Source organism: Haliotis cracherodii, unplaced genomic scaffold (assembly GCF_022045235.1).
Source record: "Haliotis cracherodii isolate W230 unplaced genomic scaffold, xgHalCrac1.p SCAF_33, whole genome shotgun sequence".
NCBI lineage: Eukaryota > Metazoa > Mollusca > Gastropoda > Lepetellida > Haliotidae > Haliotis > Haliotis cracherodii.
The window spans coordinates 2328490-2347572 of NW_027266290.1; the positions used below are offsets into that span (position 1 = coordinate 2328490).

At 40.5% G+C, this 19083-nt stretch overlaps 2 protein-coding genes across 2 annotated transcripts; both read right to left on the reverse strand.

The window, feature by feature from the left end:
• Positions 1–862: 862 nt before the first annotated feature.
• LOC139477431 (transmembrane emp24 domain-containing protein 6-like) lies at positions 863–9273 on the reverse strand. Its single transcript, XM_071259999.1, has 4 exons — positions 9049–9273; positions 5545–5662; positions 3308–3453; positions 863–1097 (listed from the first exon to the last, which is right to left on the reverse strand). Exons 1-4 carry the CDS (start codon positions 9271–9273, stop codon positions 864–866), a joined length of 723 nt encoding a protein of 240 aa, XP_071116100.1. The 3' UTR covers position 863.
• A 3056-nt stretch (positions 9274–12329) lies between these two features.
• LOC139477391 (transmembrane emp24 domain-containing protein 6-like) lies at positions 12330–18726 on the reverse strand. The gene is made up of 4 exons (XM_071259953.1): positions 18473–18726; positions 15778–15895; positions 13986–14131; positions 12330–13130 (listed from the first exon to the last, which is right to left on the reverse strand). The coding sequence occupies exons 1-4, from the start codon at positions 18695–18697 to the stop codon at positions 12897–12899; spliced, it is 723 nt and encodes a 240-aa protein (XP_071116054.1). The 5' UTR covers positions 18698–18726; the 3' UTR covers positions 12330–12896.
• Between the last annotated feature and the right edge of the window lie 357 nt (positions 18727–19083).

The following is a 19083-nucleotide window of genomic DNA, read 5'->3' on the forward strand; positions in this document are numbered from 1 at the left end:
AATGTTTAAATCAAACAGGGCTGCAGTATAGTCCAGTTCCTTGTGTACGTTTGTTAAAAAAAATTGGAAATTAGCAAAACTATACATATTCTGAAAGCTTTCAATGAAAACCAATGTTTCTAAATTTTCCCATCTTTCATTTGGCGGCCATCTTGGATTTCAAGATGGCGGTCATTCTTGCCCATATTTGTCAAGTCTTCTGAGGTGTTTATTTTGTCATTTAATTGTTTATATGTAATACTATGCCTACTCATATGTAATTTAGACATGCTTAAGGTAATGATTTCACATTCTTAACCAAAAAAACTACCTCAACTTTTCTAATATCTTAGAGCATTGCAGTGGGGCCCTTTTAAGGATGTATGGAAAATTGTTTTTAATGCACGCATATAAAATCATTACATGTACGTTTAAATGATAGGCATGCTACTGCTACTCCCAGATTACACCCCCGGGGGTTGATTCTGGGAAAGGGAGGCAGATTGCGGGAGCTCCAGAATCTACCCGAGTATACTTTGAAAGGGGGATATACTTTCAAACTTTACACCGGTCATTTGTTGTATATATTCTGTATATATGCTTATTACAAACTACGGTTATATTTTTGCAAAATTCATGAGAAGGAATTTTTTTATTAAACAAAACATCTTGCAACAATGTATTCTTCTTGGCAGGCGATTCCTTATTTTTTTTAACAGGCTGAAGCATAATTATTTTGGTAAGCATTTCCTGGGGCAATTAATTTTTTTTCGAAAAACCCCAGTCTAAGCATCACTTGTGCAGAGCTATGTTCCGGCGTTTAGGCGGAGGATACTCATACAACAACCTAAGTACAGCATCAGTAAAAAGGTTCTGAGTCCCTATCACGCCCGTGGCTTGGACGTGGGGGTGACAGTGGGCATCCTAAACATCCTCCTGAGGAAGACCACCTGCCCCACCCCCGCCACCAGGACTACCACACAAAGGGCCACGGACCAGTACCCCACGTAGCGCTGGTTCTCGTTGAGAAGGTACCAGTCCCGCATGACGTTGAGGCGACTGTGCATCTGATATTGGTCCACGTCCGTCAGAGACAGCTCCACGCCCTCAAGTATCGACTGAAAAAAATACATTAGTATCAGTTTTTGACCATCCTCGGTTGGTCGGGGAATTCGTATTTCAAGAGCTTTAATTGTTTTATTCCATTCAGGTTTTCAGGACATAACTGGGTGGTCAGAAGATGCAGCTGAAATGAGGATTGGGTGGTCAGATTCTCTGACTTCGTGGCAACATACCCCCGACGATGTGGGACGTTAATATGAATCACCGGTTTGCGTGGTCCAGAGTCTCTTTTTTCATGTCCCAATGTTGTAGCTTGAATGTTGCTAAGTAAGGCATACAACAGAGCAAATATATGTCTAACACTCGCGTACAATTATCTATGTTATTATTGTCCTAACATAAAAATAAAGTTATAAAATACCACGCATTAAATATAGAACAATAGACAGTTCAGTAATATTTTTGAGAGATTGCAAATGCGTACACTCACAGGTGATGCCCCTCGCCTGGTGTCAGACTTACAGTGGTGTAATATTACAACTACAGGTGGAAAGGTATAACGAGTGTTTAAGGTTACAACATTCAAGGCCTCACTAAATCTTTCAAAAAATATTTATGGTAGACATGTAGAGGACATTTCCAAATTTGACGAATAACTGATAAAAAATTAAGTCCGATGCATTTCTCTATTTTGACTTATACCATATGTCCGCTTGGTTATTTTTTTCAGGTGAACAATTGACTTGCCTTTGCATGTGTTTGTGACAGGTGCCACCGATGGGTAAGGATAAACACAGCTATTCGCGAACACCTGGTGTCATCGTTATTTGATAGTGATTCTAAACACATGATCATGATATAGTCGGAATCCTACAATCGACTCTGCTTTTAGCTGAGATTTCTTATGAATATGGACAGGGGTTTGTCGCTTTTATTTACCTCCCCACGATATGGATTTCACTGTCAACAAAGTCTAACCCGTTCGTGAGAATCATAGGAGGGGTTATTTACTGATGACCTTTACTTGGCATACAGGTTCTTAAAAAATGAAGGTTTAAAACAAATGAACAAACTGTTAATATTATTAAATAAATATAGTTAAGGCTAACAAAAAAAATATAGATGAATACATTTGGATATATGTGTTTTCCACCCAATTTTTATTTCTTTTTTGTTTCAAAGACAAAGATTATTTTACATTTAAACAAAATAGATACAAACTATAGATTCAAAATAACTGCTTGTGATACCAGCTTTCCTTTGATATCTAACATGACATGGTTAAACAAAAAAAAGTGAAACATTAAATTTTCGGGCTTTATTGTATTATATATTAATTTACTCCCTAAAGATTATACCCGAACTAAAAACCTCAACTTAGATTTTCCTAGATTTTTACTGTTTTAAGGGGATTCTGTACATGAAACAGGAAAAATCATTTCTGTTGCAATTTTGTGGTGGGTTTGGTAGGTTTTGACACTATATTGACCGGGATATTAGGGAGTAAAATGGTAGCTCTGACAAATAATTTATATAAACGTTTTCGGAATGCACACCAATCTCTCCTCAAACAAATTGTGTATTTTCTAAAAAAGAAAGAGTATGTTATTTTAACAACAGAAATTATCGACACTGTAGCGCGATACCGATGTTAACTATTGATTTTAACTTGTCACTGCTTTATCATCGCGGACAAATGCAAGACATTTAAAGTTTTATTTCTCGATATTGTGTTTATTGCCTAAGTATCTGGAAACGTCGGACATGTAAACTGACAGAAACGCTGCAGGATCATTGCAGAAACATTGCAGCAACAATGCTTAAACCTATCAGCAACGCTGCAGAAACATTTCAGAAGCATTGCAACAGCACTACAGATACACTGCAGAAACATTTCAGAAATAATGCAGCAACACTGCAGAAATATTGAAGCAACACTGCAGAAATATTGCAGAAATATTGCAGCAACACAGCAGACACATTTCAGAAATATTGCAGCAAAATTGCAGAAATATTTCAGAAACATTGCAGCAACACTGCAAAAACATTTCAGAAACATTGTAGCAACACTGCAAAAACATTTCAGAAACATTGCAGCATCACTGCAAAAACATTTCAGAAATATTGCAGCATCACTGCAGAAACCTTGCAACAACAGTGCAGAAATATTGCAGCAACATCACTGTGGAAGTACGCCAAGATTGTGTTGCAATGTATCCTACATTCGTCAACACCTCGATCCAGATTAACCATGTACTGTACTCACAGATAGATTGACAGTGAGACCTCGGATCTCATCTACATCCTTCAAGTACTGGCTCCATCTGTCAATGAGGAAGGTCATCAGGAAGAAGTACACCAACTTGGAACCATATCTGCTCTGTGTGTTGTCAAAACAGAACTCCATATAGCCTTCAAAACGAAAGAAAAACGTCCGTGAAAATGCTTTGAAACACACCAATGATGAGATTTGAATTACACGCTCGGATTTAAATTTTGAGGTTAATTAAAAGGAGACGGATTCTAGTCTGGACCGATACCCTGAAAACAAGAAGTGCATGAGTGAAGGTTTTTTGACACATGTACGCGAGTTTCACGATTCGAACTCATAACATTTAAAACGATAGATTGCCCATTTTCCTCACTCTGTTTAAGTCTCTATGTTACTATAACTGGGCCCCGTTCCACAAAGCGATCTTAGCACTACGACTATCGTAAGTATAAAAGTGTGGGATTTACGATAATCTTACGTTAAAATCGCTTTGTGGGACGGGGCCTAGTTGTGTAAGGTGCTGTCGTTTGCTTTGTAGAGTTGTGCACCTTATTCTAGCCGTCAACCGCTATGTGGTCCAACAGTCAAGGTGAGGTGAGGTGAAATGGGGTTTAACGTAAGATTATTGCACTTATATAGCGACGTGCATGTACATGTGTGTGTTTGTGTGGCTGCTTGTACTAGTCCGGACTGATGGCGATTTATAGTGCTAGCTCACTGAGATACCATGTCGCAGTTTAACATAAATACCCCACTCAGACACAGTATACTGACTCCGAGCCGACCAGTCCTTGTTTTAGCCCCTTAATGCCGAGCGCCAGACAGGGTAACAACAAGTACAATCTTTTAACGTCTTTTGGTATGACGCGGTCGGGGATCGAAACCCGGACCTTCCACTCTCCGGGCGGACGCTCTACCACTAGACCACGGAGGCGGTGCGACAGTCAAGACATGACCCTACCGCGTTTCCCGGTCACCGTTCGCCCCAGTATACTAGCATCCCATGTCCGCCCCAATTTAGCTTCTTGGTCTGTCACGACCATACCTGGGCTCGTTTTATCTTCATGAAAGTGGTAAAAGTAACGATATATACTACTCAAAAGAAGTTAAGGATCACCTGATTCTTCCATATTACAATAGTTAATCTCTCATGCCATGACAGCTTAGCATTACCAATATGAAAGAATCGGGTGATCTTTAACTTCTTTTGAGTAGTATATGTCACAACGGGTTTTCCTCCGACATTGAGCTGATATTATACATGTATGATCATGTACATTGTGCAAAATGGCGTTAACCCATTTACTTTGTCACAGTTTATAATAAAATGTAATAAATGGCCAAATTAACAATAAACATTGTCAAATACAGTAAACTAAGTTTATAACGAACACGCTTATAACGAACTGACCGATATAACGAACCTATTTTTCAGTCCCGACCATTTGTTGTTTATATGCTTCTTATAACTAACTACGGTTATTACGAACTAAAATTAGTGGTCCCTTTGGGTTAGTTATAACAGTAGTTTACTGTAGCTGAAGAATCGAAAAGGTGAACTACTCCCTATTTTGATTTGTAGCACATGTTCCCGTAAATTCTCAGGTGAATAATTGACTTGCCTTTGCATGTGTTTATGAAGGTGCCAACGGTGGGGCAGGATACGCTCACCTTTTCACGAACACTTGGTATCATCACTGTTTCATAAACACATGCTCATGTCATAGCGGGAATAGTACAATCGACTCTGACTTTTAGCAGAGATTTCTTATGAATATGGAAAGGGTTTTGTCCCTTTTATTTTATTTACACCCCACCAACTTAGTATGTAGCAGTGACACCCAGTTCACCCGCCCCACCCCGACATATACATCCACACACACCCTTCCCACCGTCACCACCTTCTCTCAGCTACAGGGGGCACGGGTGGCCCATTCGTCTAAGGCGCCGCGATTCGCTGTGCAGAGTTGCGTCCCTTGGGCACGCCAGAAACCTATGATTGTGGTTCGAATCCCGGTTCGCCCCGATTATGTTTCTAGATGTGTCAGCATCATACCAGTGCTCGTGGGTTTCACCGAAGTGGCAAACGTCTGAGACCTGCATCACTTAGTGCTTTCCTCCCACATTAAGCTGACACGCCGTGATGTAACTGGAATACTGTTAAAAGCGGCGTTGAATCCAACTCACTCACTCACTCACTCTCAGCTACACACAGAGCCGGGCTACAGCACCTCGTTCCTTCATCTCGGTCTGCACCATGGCTCCAGGCTTGTCGTACTGGGAGTCGACGACTTCGCCGTATATGCCCAAGAGGAAGAAATTGATGTTCCTGTCGCCGCCTCTCACAACCTGATTCATAAAGGAATAAACTCATTTCAAGTGATTCCCGCCAGGGGCGTAGCTGACTACAGACACAATAGTCACTGCATACACTTTTCATTTCCACATACATTTTCGAAAAAATAAATATGATATAATTTTTTTTAAATATGTTTTTGTATCTGGATATCAGTGTACGAGGGAGAATGATCGTTCCTATGTGAGCACAGAGACATTCCTGTGAGCATTGAGAGAGTCATCGAAGAGTTTACTGGTTTGAAAGAGAGCATCTTGCCTCGGGAAGATGGAAAAAGAGGTGCCTTGACATCATTTGAGATGAAGATGAAATTATCTTGATCTGAGTCTTGAAAGATTTGACTTTTCCCAAGCAAGAATCTATTCTATGACCCACTCTATTTATATCTTTTAACTAGCTAAATAATTAGACACCAATCTTACCTATACTAATACACAAGTTATTTTAGGAAAATCTGAATTATCACGAATGAAACAGCTATTATGGTGATGCAATGATGGAACTACAAGAAACACACAATGAAAATGAAAAATAAAAAGGAGTAAGTTGCATATCCTGCAATCTATAAAATTAAAGGTTTCTGGGTTTCCCAAACCCACCTTATACACTCGAGTGTTTGGCGCTCTCGGGGCAGCCCGCTTTGCGGTCTCACATTTAAAGCATTCAGTTTGGTGTCTGCACTTAATCCATATTTAATCTTAGATAAACTCTGTGGCTCCGTGGCATTTGAATGGCTACTCAGGCCACGCCCACTAACGGATTACTGTTTACTGATTGGCTGATACAACACAACTACAACACACACACACACACACACACACACACACACACACACACACACACACACACACACACAAATAGACACACATAGACATACACACAAACAGACACACACATAGACCCACAAACAAATAGACATACACACACAAACAACAACATACACACATACAAATAGACATACACACAAACAGACCCACACATATAGACACACACACAAACAAATAGACACATAGACACACATACAAACTACAATACACACAAACAGACACACACACACACACAAATAAACGCAAACATAAATTGACACACACACACAAATAAACACATACACATATAGACACACCAAACAAATAGACACATAAACATCAATAGACACAAATAGACATACACACAAACAGACACACACATAGGCCCACACACAAACAAATAGACACACGCACACACACAAAAAGACACACATACACAAACAACAACATACACACATACAAATAGACATACACACAAACAGACCCACACACATAGACACATACACACACACACAAATACACACACACACACAAATAAACACATACACAAATAGACACACCCAACACATAGACACACAAACACCAATTGACACACATACACAAACAACACACACACATACAAATATACACACACACAAACAAATATACACACACACAAATAGACACCCATACACAAACAACAACACATACACATACAAATATACACACACTAACAGACACAAACACACACAAATAGACACACAGACAGACACACACAAATAAACACACACACACACAAACAGACACACACACAGATAGACACACACACGTACCGTGTGGATAAAACATCCCCAGGATGACTATTATGCAAATAATAATTTCAACATCACTTTAATACCGTACCTAGAACGTATTCAAACTATTACATACTTTTATAAATAATTACTATCAATAATCAACAATATTTTGTTAATGGACATTGTATTTAGTAAGGAATGTGAGATATAATTAAGAGAACCAGGTGGAATTAGTGACAATTGTTTAAATAGCCCTATCCACACTGAATAATACAAACTGCCTTGCGCTTATTTGTTATCAGGTACCTTGCCATGATTTATATAATCATGTAATAGAGTGTTTCCTGCTTTATCATATCGAGCCGTGAGACTCCGAGCCTGTAGTGAGTGAGTGAGTGAAGGAGTAATTTGGGTTTAACGCCACTTTTAACAGTATTCCAGTCAAATCACGGCGTGTCAGCTTAATGTGAGAGGAAAGCCCGAAGTGATGCAGGTCTCAGACGTTTACAACTTCGGTGACAAACCTAGAAACATAATCGTGGCGAACCGGGATTCGAACCCACAATCATAGGTTTCTGGCGTGCTCAACTCTGCACAGCGAATCGCCCGAGCGTGTGAACAATTCCTCCAACAGCACATGGATGTCCTCCCTATCTGGCCACACTCACAACGGCGAGGTGCATGCAGTACATAGAAACACCGTTATTCCTTCAGTGGACTCTCTTGAAAAATATAATAATTTGTAAATATTCTCTAAACTTATCTTAAACAATCAAGCTAACATTCAACAACAAAACAAAAACAATTTAAGCATTTCTTTTCGAAAACAGCTGTAAAATGGAGGTTGTGTCTAGAGTTGTTTATGCATTCGGAATATCCCAGGGTAGTGTAAAAAATATATATACTGGGTTGGGTGTTTTTGTTTTTCGTTTTATAAAAATCATATTGGAAAAGGCCTGGGCCATCGAACTAGTCTATTTTATCTAGTGTCTGGGTTAATGTTCTGCACATGTATTCTAATCCAGCAGTACTCTTCGGGAACCTTTGGTTTCACGACCCATTGGCCCATTTTCATTGAAAAGTATTGCCATAGGCTCTACTTCATCCACTAGGGAAGTTACATATCTGTTTCACCCATCTTCCCGAGGCAGGGGCGTTAACTGACTATGAAAGTCCAGTTTCCATCCTTGCCGAACTAGGCTGGAATTTCAAGGCTCGATCGTAGCGCCACCTGTGACTATTACTTCTATGTCCCTTCCGCGACCCTCTATTGACCAGTAAGATTCCAGCGCTCATGTCGCTTGCATTTGCTTCAAACAAAATGGCGGCGCCCAGTCGAGACGATCTGATCGATAACCAAGATCTTTATGTGAAAAAAACGGGTCTCACACCGCGAAATGCAGTAAATTCACTTGAGCACCTAAATTAAAAAAATGAAAAGATTTGCAAAATATCTGTCGACGCCAAGTTGGCGGTACACATGCTTTGCAAAGCCTGCACTCGACCAAAATCAGCTCGTTTAAATCCATGTTGTTTAAGAACTAGATGTCTAGGTCGTTACGCGATTTTGACTGGACTATGCATCGACTCGTTAGTCCAGCCAAAATGTAACTCCGGAATTCCAGCCTTGTTCGGCAAGGGTGGAAACTGGACTCTTACAGTCAGTTAACTCCCTTGCCTCGGGAAGATGGTTACACCTAGTTCTTACCCTTCCCTATGTCTTCATTTGTTTACAGTTCAAGGAATAAAAATATACCATGGAGGAATGTCCTCAGAAACACGTCCACCATTACGTACACTATACGACACATAGAGCCTGCTCCCTTCCGCGGCGAACTGGTAGAAACACTCCTCCTTCCCCGCCGCTACTTCCACTTTGAACTCATGCTGAACACCGGGGACGCCGTCAAAGTCGAATTCCTCATCCACATTTTCACCAAGTACAGTTTCTGTAGAAACCGGGAATATTTTGTTCGTCAAAAGAAGAATTGATAAAACGCGGTACTTATACCCTGCCGCCATTTTGATCCAAAGATAAAGGCCTGTTCCTGGCCGTACAAGATAACAGGTGACTGATAGCGACGTTAATGGCGGCTTAAAACAGATTCATAGCAGCGGTAGAAGTAATCATTATAGTCACGTAAACTGTGTCGTAGGCGCTACCTCATTGCGTTACTGAGTTGCGTCCCTTTTGCGTTCAAGAATCCTATAATCGTGAGTTTGAAGCCCGGATTCGTCCTGATTATTATTTTGGGTTTGTCACAATTTCATTAAACTCAGATCTCAGTTCTTGCTACCGCTAAACAAAGATCTGAGGACATCCCGTTACAGGTCACGTCAGATCGACCTTTCATCCGACCAATCAGAGCGTCTTTTTGTAATCGTGCAACTTCGAAATGGTTAACACGAGGAATTCCGAATGACAATTACGGGCTGTACAACTGATTCCGTCAAAAGCATCGTCCATCTCTCGCTTCAGTGGGATAAACATTTGAAAGGGAAGAGACTTCCCCTTAGCCCGTGGGAAATTCAGCCGTACAATCTAGGCCATCTATAAGACATTGCAGATTTTCTATTTCTTCAGTTTTCAAACTTTCAATCGTGAACTTTGTCAAGATACTTTTCAAAGCCGCGCCGAAAAGCTCGAGAAAGCATCTTTCTGATTGGCTAATGTCAACTTCCTGTTAGTTTTATCATTGGTCGGTCAAAGTTGTCGAAAAATCGACCTGATGTGTTTATAATAGGATCTCCTCAGGTCTGTGTGTAGCGGAGGCGAGAACTAAGATCTGATTTTAATTAGATTGAGTTTGTCAGCACTGGACCAATGTCCACAGGTAATGCCAAAATAGGAAACGTATCTGACCTGCTTCAAGTCGACCCACATTAACCTGACACACCGAGATATATAAAACACTGTTTAAAGCGGCCTTAAACCCTTATGTTCACTCACTCTCACACTATATAGAAGTGTACAAGTAAGACATATTGCAATTACTTCAGGATGAAAGTAAACATCAGATGCAATGTGTGACCTAGCTAAACGTGCATCTGTTGGAATGTGTCAGTCAACCAACCGTAAGCGTGGCAAGCATCCTATATACTACTCAAGAGAAAATAAGGATCACCTTATTCTTTTATATCACTAGATTTAATCTGTCATGGCCGCATTCTTCATATTACTATAGTTAATCTGTCATGTCATACTACTATAGTTAATCTGTCATGTCATACTACTATAGTTAATCTGTCATGTCATACTACTATAGTTAATCTGTCATGTCATACTACTATAGTTAATACGTCATGTAATACTAAAATAGTTAATCTGTCATGTCATACTACTTTAGTTAATCTGTCATGTCATACTACTATAGTTAATACGTCATGTCATACTACTATAGTTAATACGTCATGTCATACTACTATAGTTACTTTGTCCTGTCATACTCCTATAGTTAATACGTCATGTCATACTACTATAGTTAATACGTCATGTCATACTACTATAGTTAATACGTCTTGTCATACTACTATAGTTAATAAGTCATGTCATACTACTAAAGTCAATCTGTCATGTCATACTACTATAGTTAATACGCCATGCCATACTACAATAGTTGATACGTCATGTCATACTACTATAGTCAATACGTCATGTCATACTACTATAGTTAATCTGTCATGTCATACTAAAATAGTTAATCTGTCATGTCATACTACTATAGTTCATCTGTCATGTCATACTAAAATAGTTAATCTGTCATGTCATACTACTATAGTTAATCTGTCATGTCATACTACTATAGTTCATCTGTCATGTCATACTAAAATAGTTAATCTGTCATGTCATACTACTATAGTTAATCTGTCATGTCATACTACTATAGTTACTTTGTCCTGTCATACTCCTATAGTTAATACGTCATGTCATACTCCTATAGTTAATACGTCATGTCATACTACTATAGTTAATACGTCTTGTCATACTACTATAGTAAATACGTCATGTCATACTACTAAAGTCAATCTGTCATGTCATACTACTATAGTTAATACGCCATGCCAGTCTACAATAGTTGATACGTCATGTCATACTACTATAGTCAATACGTCATGTCATACTACTATAGTCAATCTGTCATGTCATATTATTATAGTTAATACGTCATGTCGTACTACTATAGTCAATCTGTCATGTCATACTACTAAAGTCAATCTGTCATGTCATACTACTTTAGTCAATCTGTCATGTCATACTACTATAGTTATTTTGTCATGTCATACTACTATAATTAATACGTCATGTCATAACAGATTAACTTTAGCAATATGAAAGAATCAGATAGTTCTTAACTTCTTTTGATTAGTATACAACAAGAACTACAATAGATGTCTGTATAATGATGGTGGGAAACAAATTCATAGTCACCAGTAATCGAAACAAAACGTATGTAAAATTTATGAATATACTTTACCTGGACTCATCAGGTTCTTTGTCATATAAATAGTGAATAACAACAACGTTTGTATTCATCATGTTTATTTATTTACGGTAATGAAGAAGTTATGAGGAAGACACAACACATTATTCAGAAAATCACAATCATTGTGCAAATATTCTAAATACATTATTCAGTGTATTATATAGGTGTATATATTGTGTTTATACCTAGACCCGTCAGATGTCAGAGTTTGTCGTAAGCGTTAAAAAACAAACAAAATCGCATAGACCTAAAAATAGCTGTCCAATCAAATTACACTCATGGGCGAGAGAAATTCTGAGAACGATTGAGGTGGTGACGTCACTTTCGAAACGAAGCAATGATGGCGAATGGGTCGAAGGTATTTATCATAATAGTGAGTGAGTTGGGTTTAACGCCGCTTTTAACAGTATTCCAGTTATATCACGGCGTGTCAGCTTAATGTGGGAGGTAAGCCCAAAGTGATGCAGGTCTCAGATGTTTACTACTTCGGTGGAACCCACGAGCACGGGTATGGTGCTGACAAACCTAGAAACATAATCGTGTCGAACCGGGATTCGAACCCACAATCATAGGTTTCTGGCGTGCCCATGGGACGCAACTCTGCACAGCGAATTGCGGCCCCTTCGACAACTGGGCCACCCGTGCCCCCGCGATAATTCTAAACAAGTTCTTGATGTTTCAATTTTGTTACAAATTGGTACTGAACAAAAACTGACAGATAGGTAAACATAGATTCCCAACCACAGCGAATCACGGCGCCTCAGACGACTGGGCCACCCGTGCCCCCATTTATCATACAAAATGGAGATATAGTACACTGGATAAACGACGATGATCCATCACATGTCTCGTCCTTTAACATAAATGTCCACAACTAATGAATATATACTGGAGCCTCTAGATGGGTAATCCGGGCTATAAAAAACCTGCACACAAACTTTGCAGACACGACTTTAACACCATAACGAAAATATGCCCTCAATCTTTGTACATTGTAGCAATATAAGGTTATTCAACGTATTGATTCCAAGCATTATGACGACTGTACATATATTTTATAACAATAGCTATCGCTTATACAGAGCTACGTTCCAGCGTAGAAGCGGAGGATACTCATACAACAACTTTAGTACAACATCAGAGGAACATTTTGCGTCCCTATCACGCCCGGGGCTTGGACGTGGGGGTGACGGTGGGCATCCTAAACATCCTCCTGAGGAAGACCACCTGCCCCACCCCCGCCACCAGGACTACCACACACAGGGCCACCGACCAGTACCCCACGTAGCGCTGGTTCTCGTTGAGGAGGTACCAGTCGCGCATGACGTTGAGGCGAGTGTGCATCTGATATTGGTCCACGTCCGTCAGAGACAGTTCCACGCCATATAGTATCGACTGAAAACAAACATGAGTGTAACCCTCATCGGTTGGGAAGGGAATAGTTTGAGAGAAAACGTTTAATTTATTTTTTTTTTAAATTTTGTGACTGTTTCTTAAAATGCCTGTTCATATGTGTTGCTTACACCAATGAACAAGCACCACAAGCGACATCAGACAGTTAGGTAGCCAAGTGGTTAGTGGTGACCTTCCTCGTCAAGAAAACTGGACCGTGTTCGATTCCCGATTAAGAGGGTTGTCTAAGACCACCCTTAAGAGTGAGTGAGTGAGTTGGGCTTATCGCCGCTTTTAACAGTATTCCAGTTATATCACGGCGTGTCAGCTTAATGTGGGAGGAAAGCACGAAGTGATGCAGGTCTCAGACGTTTACCACTTCGGTGAAACCCACGGGCACGGGTATGGTGCTGACAAACCTAGAAACATAATCGGGGCGAAGCTTGATTCGAACCGACAATCATAGGTTTCTGGCGTACCCAAGGGACGAAACTCTGCACAGCGAATCGCGGCGCCTTAGACGACTTCACCGAAGTGGTAAACGTCTTAGACCTGCATCACTTCGTGCTTTCCTCCCACATTAAGCTGACAGGCCGTGATAATAGTAATGATGACGTCATTTCCGGTGTGAATGACTTTTTTAGGGGGGCTGAAGAAAATATCTTCTTGACCGGCATCCAGGCCTTGCAGCATCGCTGGCAAAAGTGTGTAAACCTGGAAGGGGATTATGTGGAGAAATAAATGAAATACATCGACTTGGTACGGGTCTTTCACAGTTAGGCTTAGAACTTTTCAGCCAGCCCTCGTAGCTCAGATACTGTTCAAAGTGGGGTTAAACCAGCCTCGCCGACTACTCACTGAGAGGTTGACCGCCAGGTCGTGAATGTCGTCCACGTCCTTCATGTACTGAGTCCACTTCTCCATGACGACCGTCACCAGGTAGAAGTAGACCAGCCTGGAGCCAAACCTGCTCTGTGTGTTGTCGAAACAGAGCTGGTAGTAGCCTGGAACCAATCACAAAAAAACACCAATGACCACCCTATGTTTGTTTGTTTGTTGTTTAACGCCGCTCTTGGCAATATCCCAGCTATAGGATGACCGTCTGTAAATAATCGTCTCTGGACCAGACAATCCAGTGATTGATATCATGAGCATCGATCCACTCAATTCGGATACGATGACATGTATCAAGCATAGCGAGCCTGACCTCCGGATCCCGTCAGTAGTCTCTAACGGCAAGCATAGTCGCCTCTTACGACAAGCATGGGTTGCTGAAGACCTTTTCGCCTCTTACGATAAGCATGGGTTGCTGAAGATCTATTCTAATCTGGATCTTCACGAGTGGGGCACCTGATGTAAATATATTCTACAAAACCTTTCCCATCTCTACTGACTATATCATGAGCACGTGTATATGAAACACTATCAAATAGTGATGATACCAGGTGTTCCCGAAAAGGGTGGTCTTATCCTGTCCCAGCGGTGGCACACATCACAAACACATGCATTGGCAAGGCAATTATTTTATCTGAAAAACACGGGAACACGTGGAACAAGTCTAAATAGGGAACTGCATCGAACATCATTTTTGATACTGATGCGTCAAATTTGAATCGACAATGTCCTACTGTGTCTTTAAATTAAACTTTTTGAAAGTTTTACTAAAGCCTTGAACTCGTATATGATAGAGAGCATTGGGCTTGTAAAAATAAATAAAAGCTTTCAAACCATATGGCACTATATGATATTTAGGCGGTTTACACTAGCAGTGAATTTATACGAAGTTCTTTCAGTGGGTGAATTAACGTCTTGAACATCAGACATTATTACCCTCGTGTGATTCCGTATCGTAAATATCAATGATCAAGGCTATAAAATATCAATTATAATCGCCAAAAGATTGCATTCCTAAAAAATAATATTTACGATACAGAAACACACTCGGCCTGTAATCAACTGAGACATTGTGTTTGTAGTCCCCGGGGTAGAATAGGTCTTCAGCAACCCATGCTTGTCTAATCTTGTAGTAAGAGGCGACTAACGGGATCGGGTGGTCAGGCTTGCTGACTTGGCTGATGCAAGTCATCGTATCCCAACTGCGTGGATCGATGCTCATGATGTCAATCACTGGATTGTCTGGTTCAGACTCGATTATGTACAGACCGCCATCAGATAGCTTGAATATTGCTGAGTGCGGCGTTAAATAACAAACAAACAGACAAACATTGCCTTTGTGTAATTAGGATGGCCAATATACGGAATGCCTTCTTGGTCTAATGGATAGAGGGTCTACCCCAAGAGCGGAAGATCCGGGGTTCGATCCCTGGCCTCGTCATACCAAAAGACATGAAAAGATGGTACTTGTTGTTACCCTGTCTGGCGCTCGGCATTAAGGGAATAAAACAAGGACTGGTCGGCTCGGAGTCAGTATACTGTGTCTGACTGGGGTATTCATGTTAAACTGTGGCATGGTATCTCAGTGAGCTAGCACTATAAATCGGCATCAGTCCGGACTAGTACAAGCAGCCACACACACATACACGTGCATGCACGTCGCTCTATAAGTGCAATAACCTTGGACGCGACGTTAAACCCCATTTCACCTCACCTCACCACATAACCTGTCGGCGATATGAAGCGCCCACAGTACCTTGTTCCTTGATATCTGTTTCCACCATGGCGTCTGGCTTGTCGTAGTTGGACTCTACAACGACTTGGTTCTGGTCAAGGAGGAAGAAGTTGATGTTCCTGTCGCCGCCTCTCAACACCTGGATGAAGCAGAGTAACTAGTTTGTTATAAATCTTGTCCGGTAGGGATTCCAAACTAGAACAGATCCCCAACAACCTTTGTTTGTAAGAGACGACTAAATGGTTCCGGTGTTTAGGCTCGGTGTCTTGGTTCCACGTGAGTCATCATAGACCGACTACGTAGCAGTTGCTCATAATATCAATCACTGGTTTGTCTAGCCTAGACTCGATTATTTACAGGCCGAAAAATTGTTGACAGAGACGTTAAACAACAAACAAATAATTATTTTTTTTATATGTATCATTGTAAATAGGCGATCAGCAGTGTATCCTTTACTTGGTGTTCAGTTCGCGTTGTGTCATACAATTTATTTAATAGATACAAAACAAAATAGAAAAGTCATGCAGGGGAAATGAGACATAAAAGAAAGAAATCCATTTATACATTTCCACCCACAACTATACAAAGCAAACATGGTTTCAATATTCTTCACATGAAATTACTATCAGATAACCTTTAAAGAACGATTTGATACAAAGAAAGTATTTTATATAATCAAATCACATGAAGCGAGTTATCATTAAATATGAAGATGAACGATATGCTGAAACTGTATATATCATATTTTCAATATTCACGAAATCCTGGCCTTGGTGCCATTCGCTCACTGACTGAAATAAAGATCCATACACTATCAGTACAAATAGTTAAAACGTTTATTCCAAACTGATTAAACGTTTTATTTGGCGCATCAATTTTACTTTTTCTTTACATCGTTATAAATGTGGTTATATCAGTATCGCGAACATTAATATTTTCATTATTCTCAATCTACCAGAGTCGAAGCAGATCGAGATGGTTAATATGGAAAGAGCAAAGGCAAGTTCCCAACAACCACCTGTCACGGCCACCCCTTACTTATATAAACTGACAGATGTTTAACAGCAGAGCGATGCTTTAAATTAAAATATGGCTTTCAATACTATGTAAAAACTCTCCAAATTAACAGAGCGTGAAAGTTTCTTCATTCTTGATTACATCATACACCCTTGTATTCCATGGGATAAGACCGCAGCTGTGAATGGGGTCGTGTTATCTGATCTACAAGTGGAGCATGTGAATGGCGCGGCGTCTACCCTGGAATCCTGACACAGAATCCAGAATACACAGCATGTATAATGAGTAAAAACAGTTATGTCAACTCTTCATACACATAACGGAAAAAATGTAAAATACAGATAACATTGAGTTATGTCCCCATGAAGAATTGAATTTATGTATTACGTAATATTTTAATACAGGTTTGTGTATATATTCGGGTATGGACAAACCAAATCAGTGATTGATATTATGAGCAACGATCCACGCCGCCGGGTCTACATGATACGCTTTCAAGCCACTGAGCCTGACGGGCGGTAGGGTAACCTCGTGGTTAAAGCGTTCGCTCGTCACGCCGAAGACCCTGGTTCGATTCCCGACATGATACAATGTGTGTCCCGGGTTCGATTCCCGACATGGTTCAATGTGTGAATCCCATTTCTGGTGTCCCCCGTCGTGATATTACTGGAATCATCACATCATCTCAAAAATTAAAAAAAGGAACTAAACCCAAATACGAAAGTAACTATGATCCTGATTTTAGTTACAATAGATACACGTAACTAAAAGATCTTTTTTTAGATTTTAAGAATACTTGTATTCATTTGGGCTGAAGGTGGCCCGTAGACTTGCCAAAGATTTTAATTATTTTCAAATAAACTTCAAATCAAAATTCACATTTCAAACCTTACTTTTGCTCAGCCATTATTTACTTCTTCATACTCGTTTTGGTGACATGTCTGGTTGTTTTAATTACCGATTTGGGATGTACACTATCGTAACATGCACGATGACACGCAATCCACCAATCCCATCTTCCCGAGAGAAGGGCGTTAACTGACTATAAAAGTAAAAGAACTGGACTTTTAAAGTCAGTTAACGCCCTTGCCTCGGGAAGATGACCTGGCCTAACCCTCCAACCCTCTATGAAGTGATCCCTTACGAGAAGCATGAAGTACTTGGGACATATCTAAACCGGGAGTCTCATTGGTAAACCATATATGATCAAAGACCAACCCTGTATGTTGTGATCGCGTACGACAATCATGGAGTACTGAGGATATATCTACACCGGAGGTGAGGTGAAATGGTGTTTAACGTTGCGTCCAAGATTATTGCACTTATATAGCGACGTGCATGTACGTGTGTGTGTTTGTGTGGCTGCTTGTACTAGTCCGGACTGATGCCGATTTATAGTGCTAGCTCACTGAGATACCATGCCGCAGTTTAACATGAATATCCCACTCAGACACAGTATACTGACTCCGAGCCGACAAGTACTTGGTTTAGCCCCTTTATGCTGAGCGCCAGGCAGGGTAAAAACAAGTGCCATCTTTTGGTATGTCGCGGCCGGGGATCGAACACCGGACCTTCCGCTCTCCGGGCGGACGCTATCTACACCGGAAGTATCCTTGGTAAAATGTATAAGATCCAATTATTTTTACCTTTGTGTACATACATTAACCAAAGTTTAATGAATACCATAAATACCCCGTACATCATAAGACACATAGAGTCTGCTCCCTTGCGTGGCGAACTGGTAGAAACACTCCTCCTTCCCCGCCGCTACTTCCACTTTGAACTCATGCTGAACTCCGGGAAGACCGTCAAAGTCGAATTCCTCATCCACATTTTCACCAAGTACAGTTTCTGTAGAAACCGGGAATAGTCTGTTTGTTATAAGCAGTGTGGTCAATACGTGGTAGTAATACCGAGTCGCCATTTTGGTTCATAGATAAGCGTCTTTCGGTGCCGACCATTGACGTTCAGGTGCAACAGGTGTTTGAGTACCTGGAGATAAGATACCATTAAGGGTAAACATGACGACCTTTGTTCTAACTTAAGTGTGAGAATGCTGTTACAGCTGCAGTCGATAGTTAAGCTATATCACGGCAGACAGCGAACTTTGTTAGGTGGTTGTTTAACGCTGCACTCTGCAATATTCCAGCTCTATGACGGCGGTCTGGACTAGATAATCCAGTGGTTGACATCATGAGCATCGATCTATGGAAATGGGTTATGATGACATGCATCAACCAAATCAACCAGCCGGATCTCGTCAGTCGCCTCTTCCCACAAGCAAATGTTTGTTGAAGACAAATTCTAACA

Excerpts from the sequence above, each read along its gene's own strand:
- LOC139477431 (XM_071259999.1), bottom strand. The coding sequence starts at position 9,273 with ATGGCGGCAGGGTATAAGTACCGCGTTTTATCAATTCTTCTTTTGACG. Across the intron at positions 3,454-5,544 it reads GACCGAGATGAAGGAACGAG|GCTATATGGAGTTCTGTTTT; the intron begins GTGCTGTAGCCC and ends TTCGTTTTGAAG. Across the intron at positions 1,098-3,307 it reads GTCTCACTGTCAATCTATCT|TCGATACTTGAGGGCGTGGA; the intron begins GTGAGTACAGTA and ends TATTTTTTTCAG.
- LOC139477391 (XM_071259953.1), bottom strand. The coding sequence starts at position 18,697 with ATGGCGACTCGGTATTACTACCACGTATTGACCACACTGCTTATAACA. Across the intron at positions 14,132-15,777 it reads AACAGATATCAAGGAACAAG|GCTACTACCAGCTCTGTTTC; the intron begins GTACTGTGGGCG and ends GATTGGTTCCAG. Across the intron at positions 13,131-13,985 it reads ACCTGGCGGTCAACCTCTCA|TCGATACTATATGGCGTGGA; the intron begins GTGAGTAGTCGG and ends GTTTGTTTTCAG.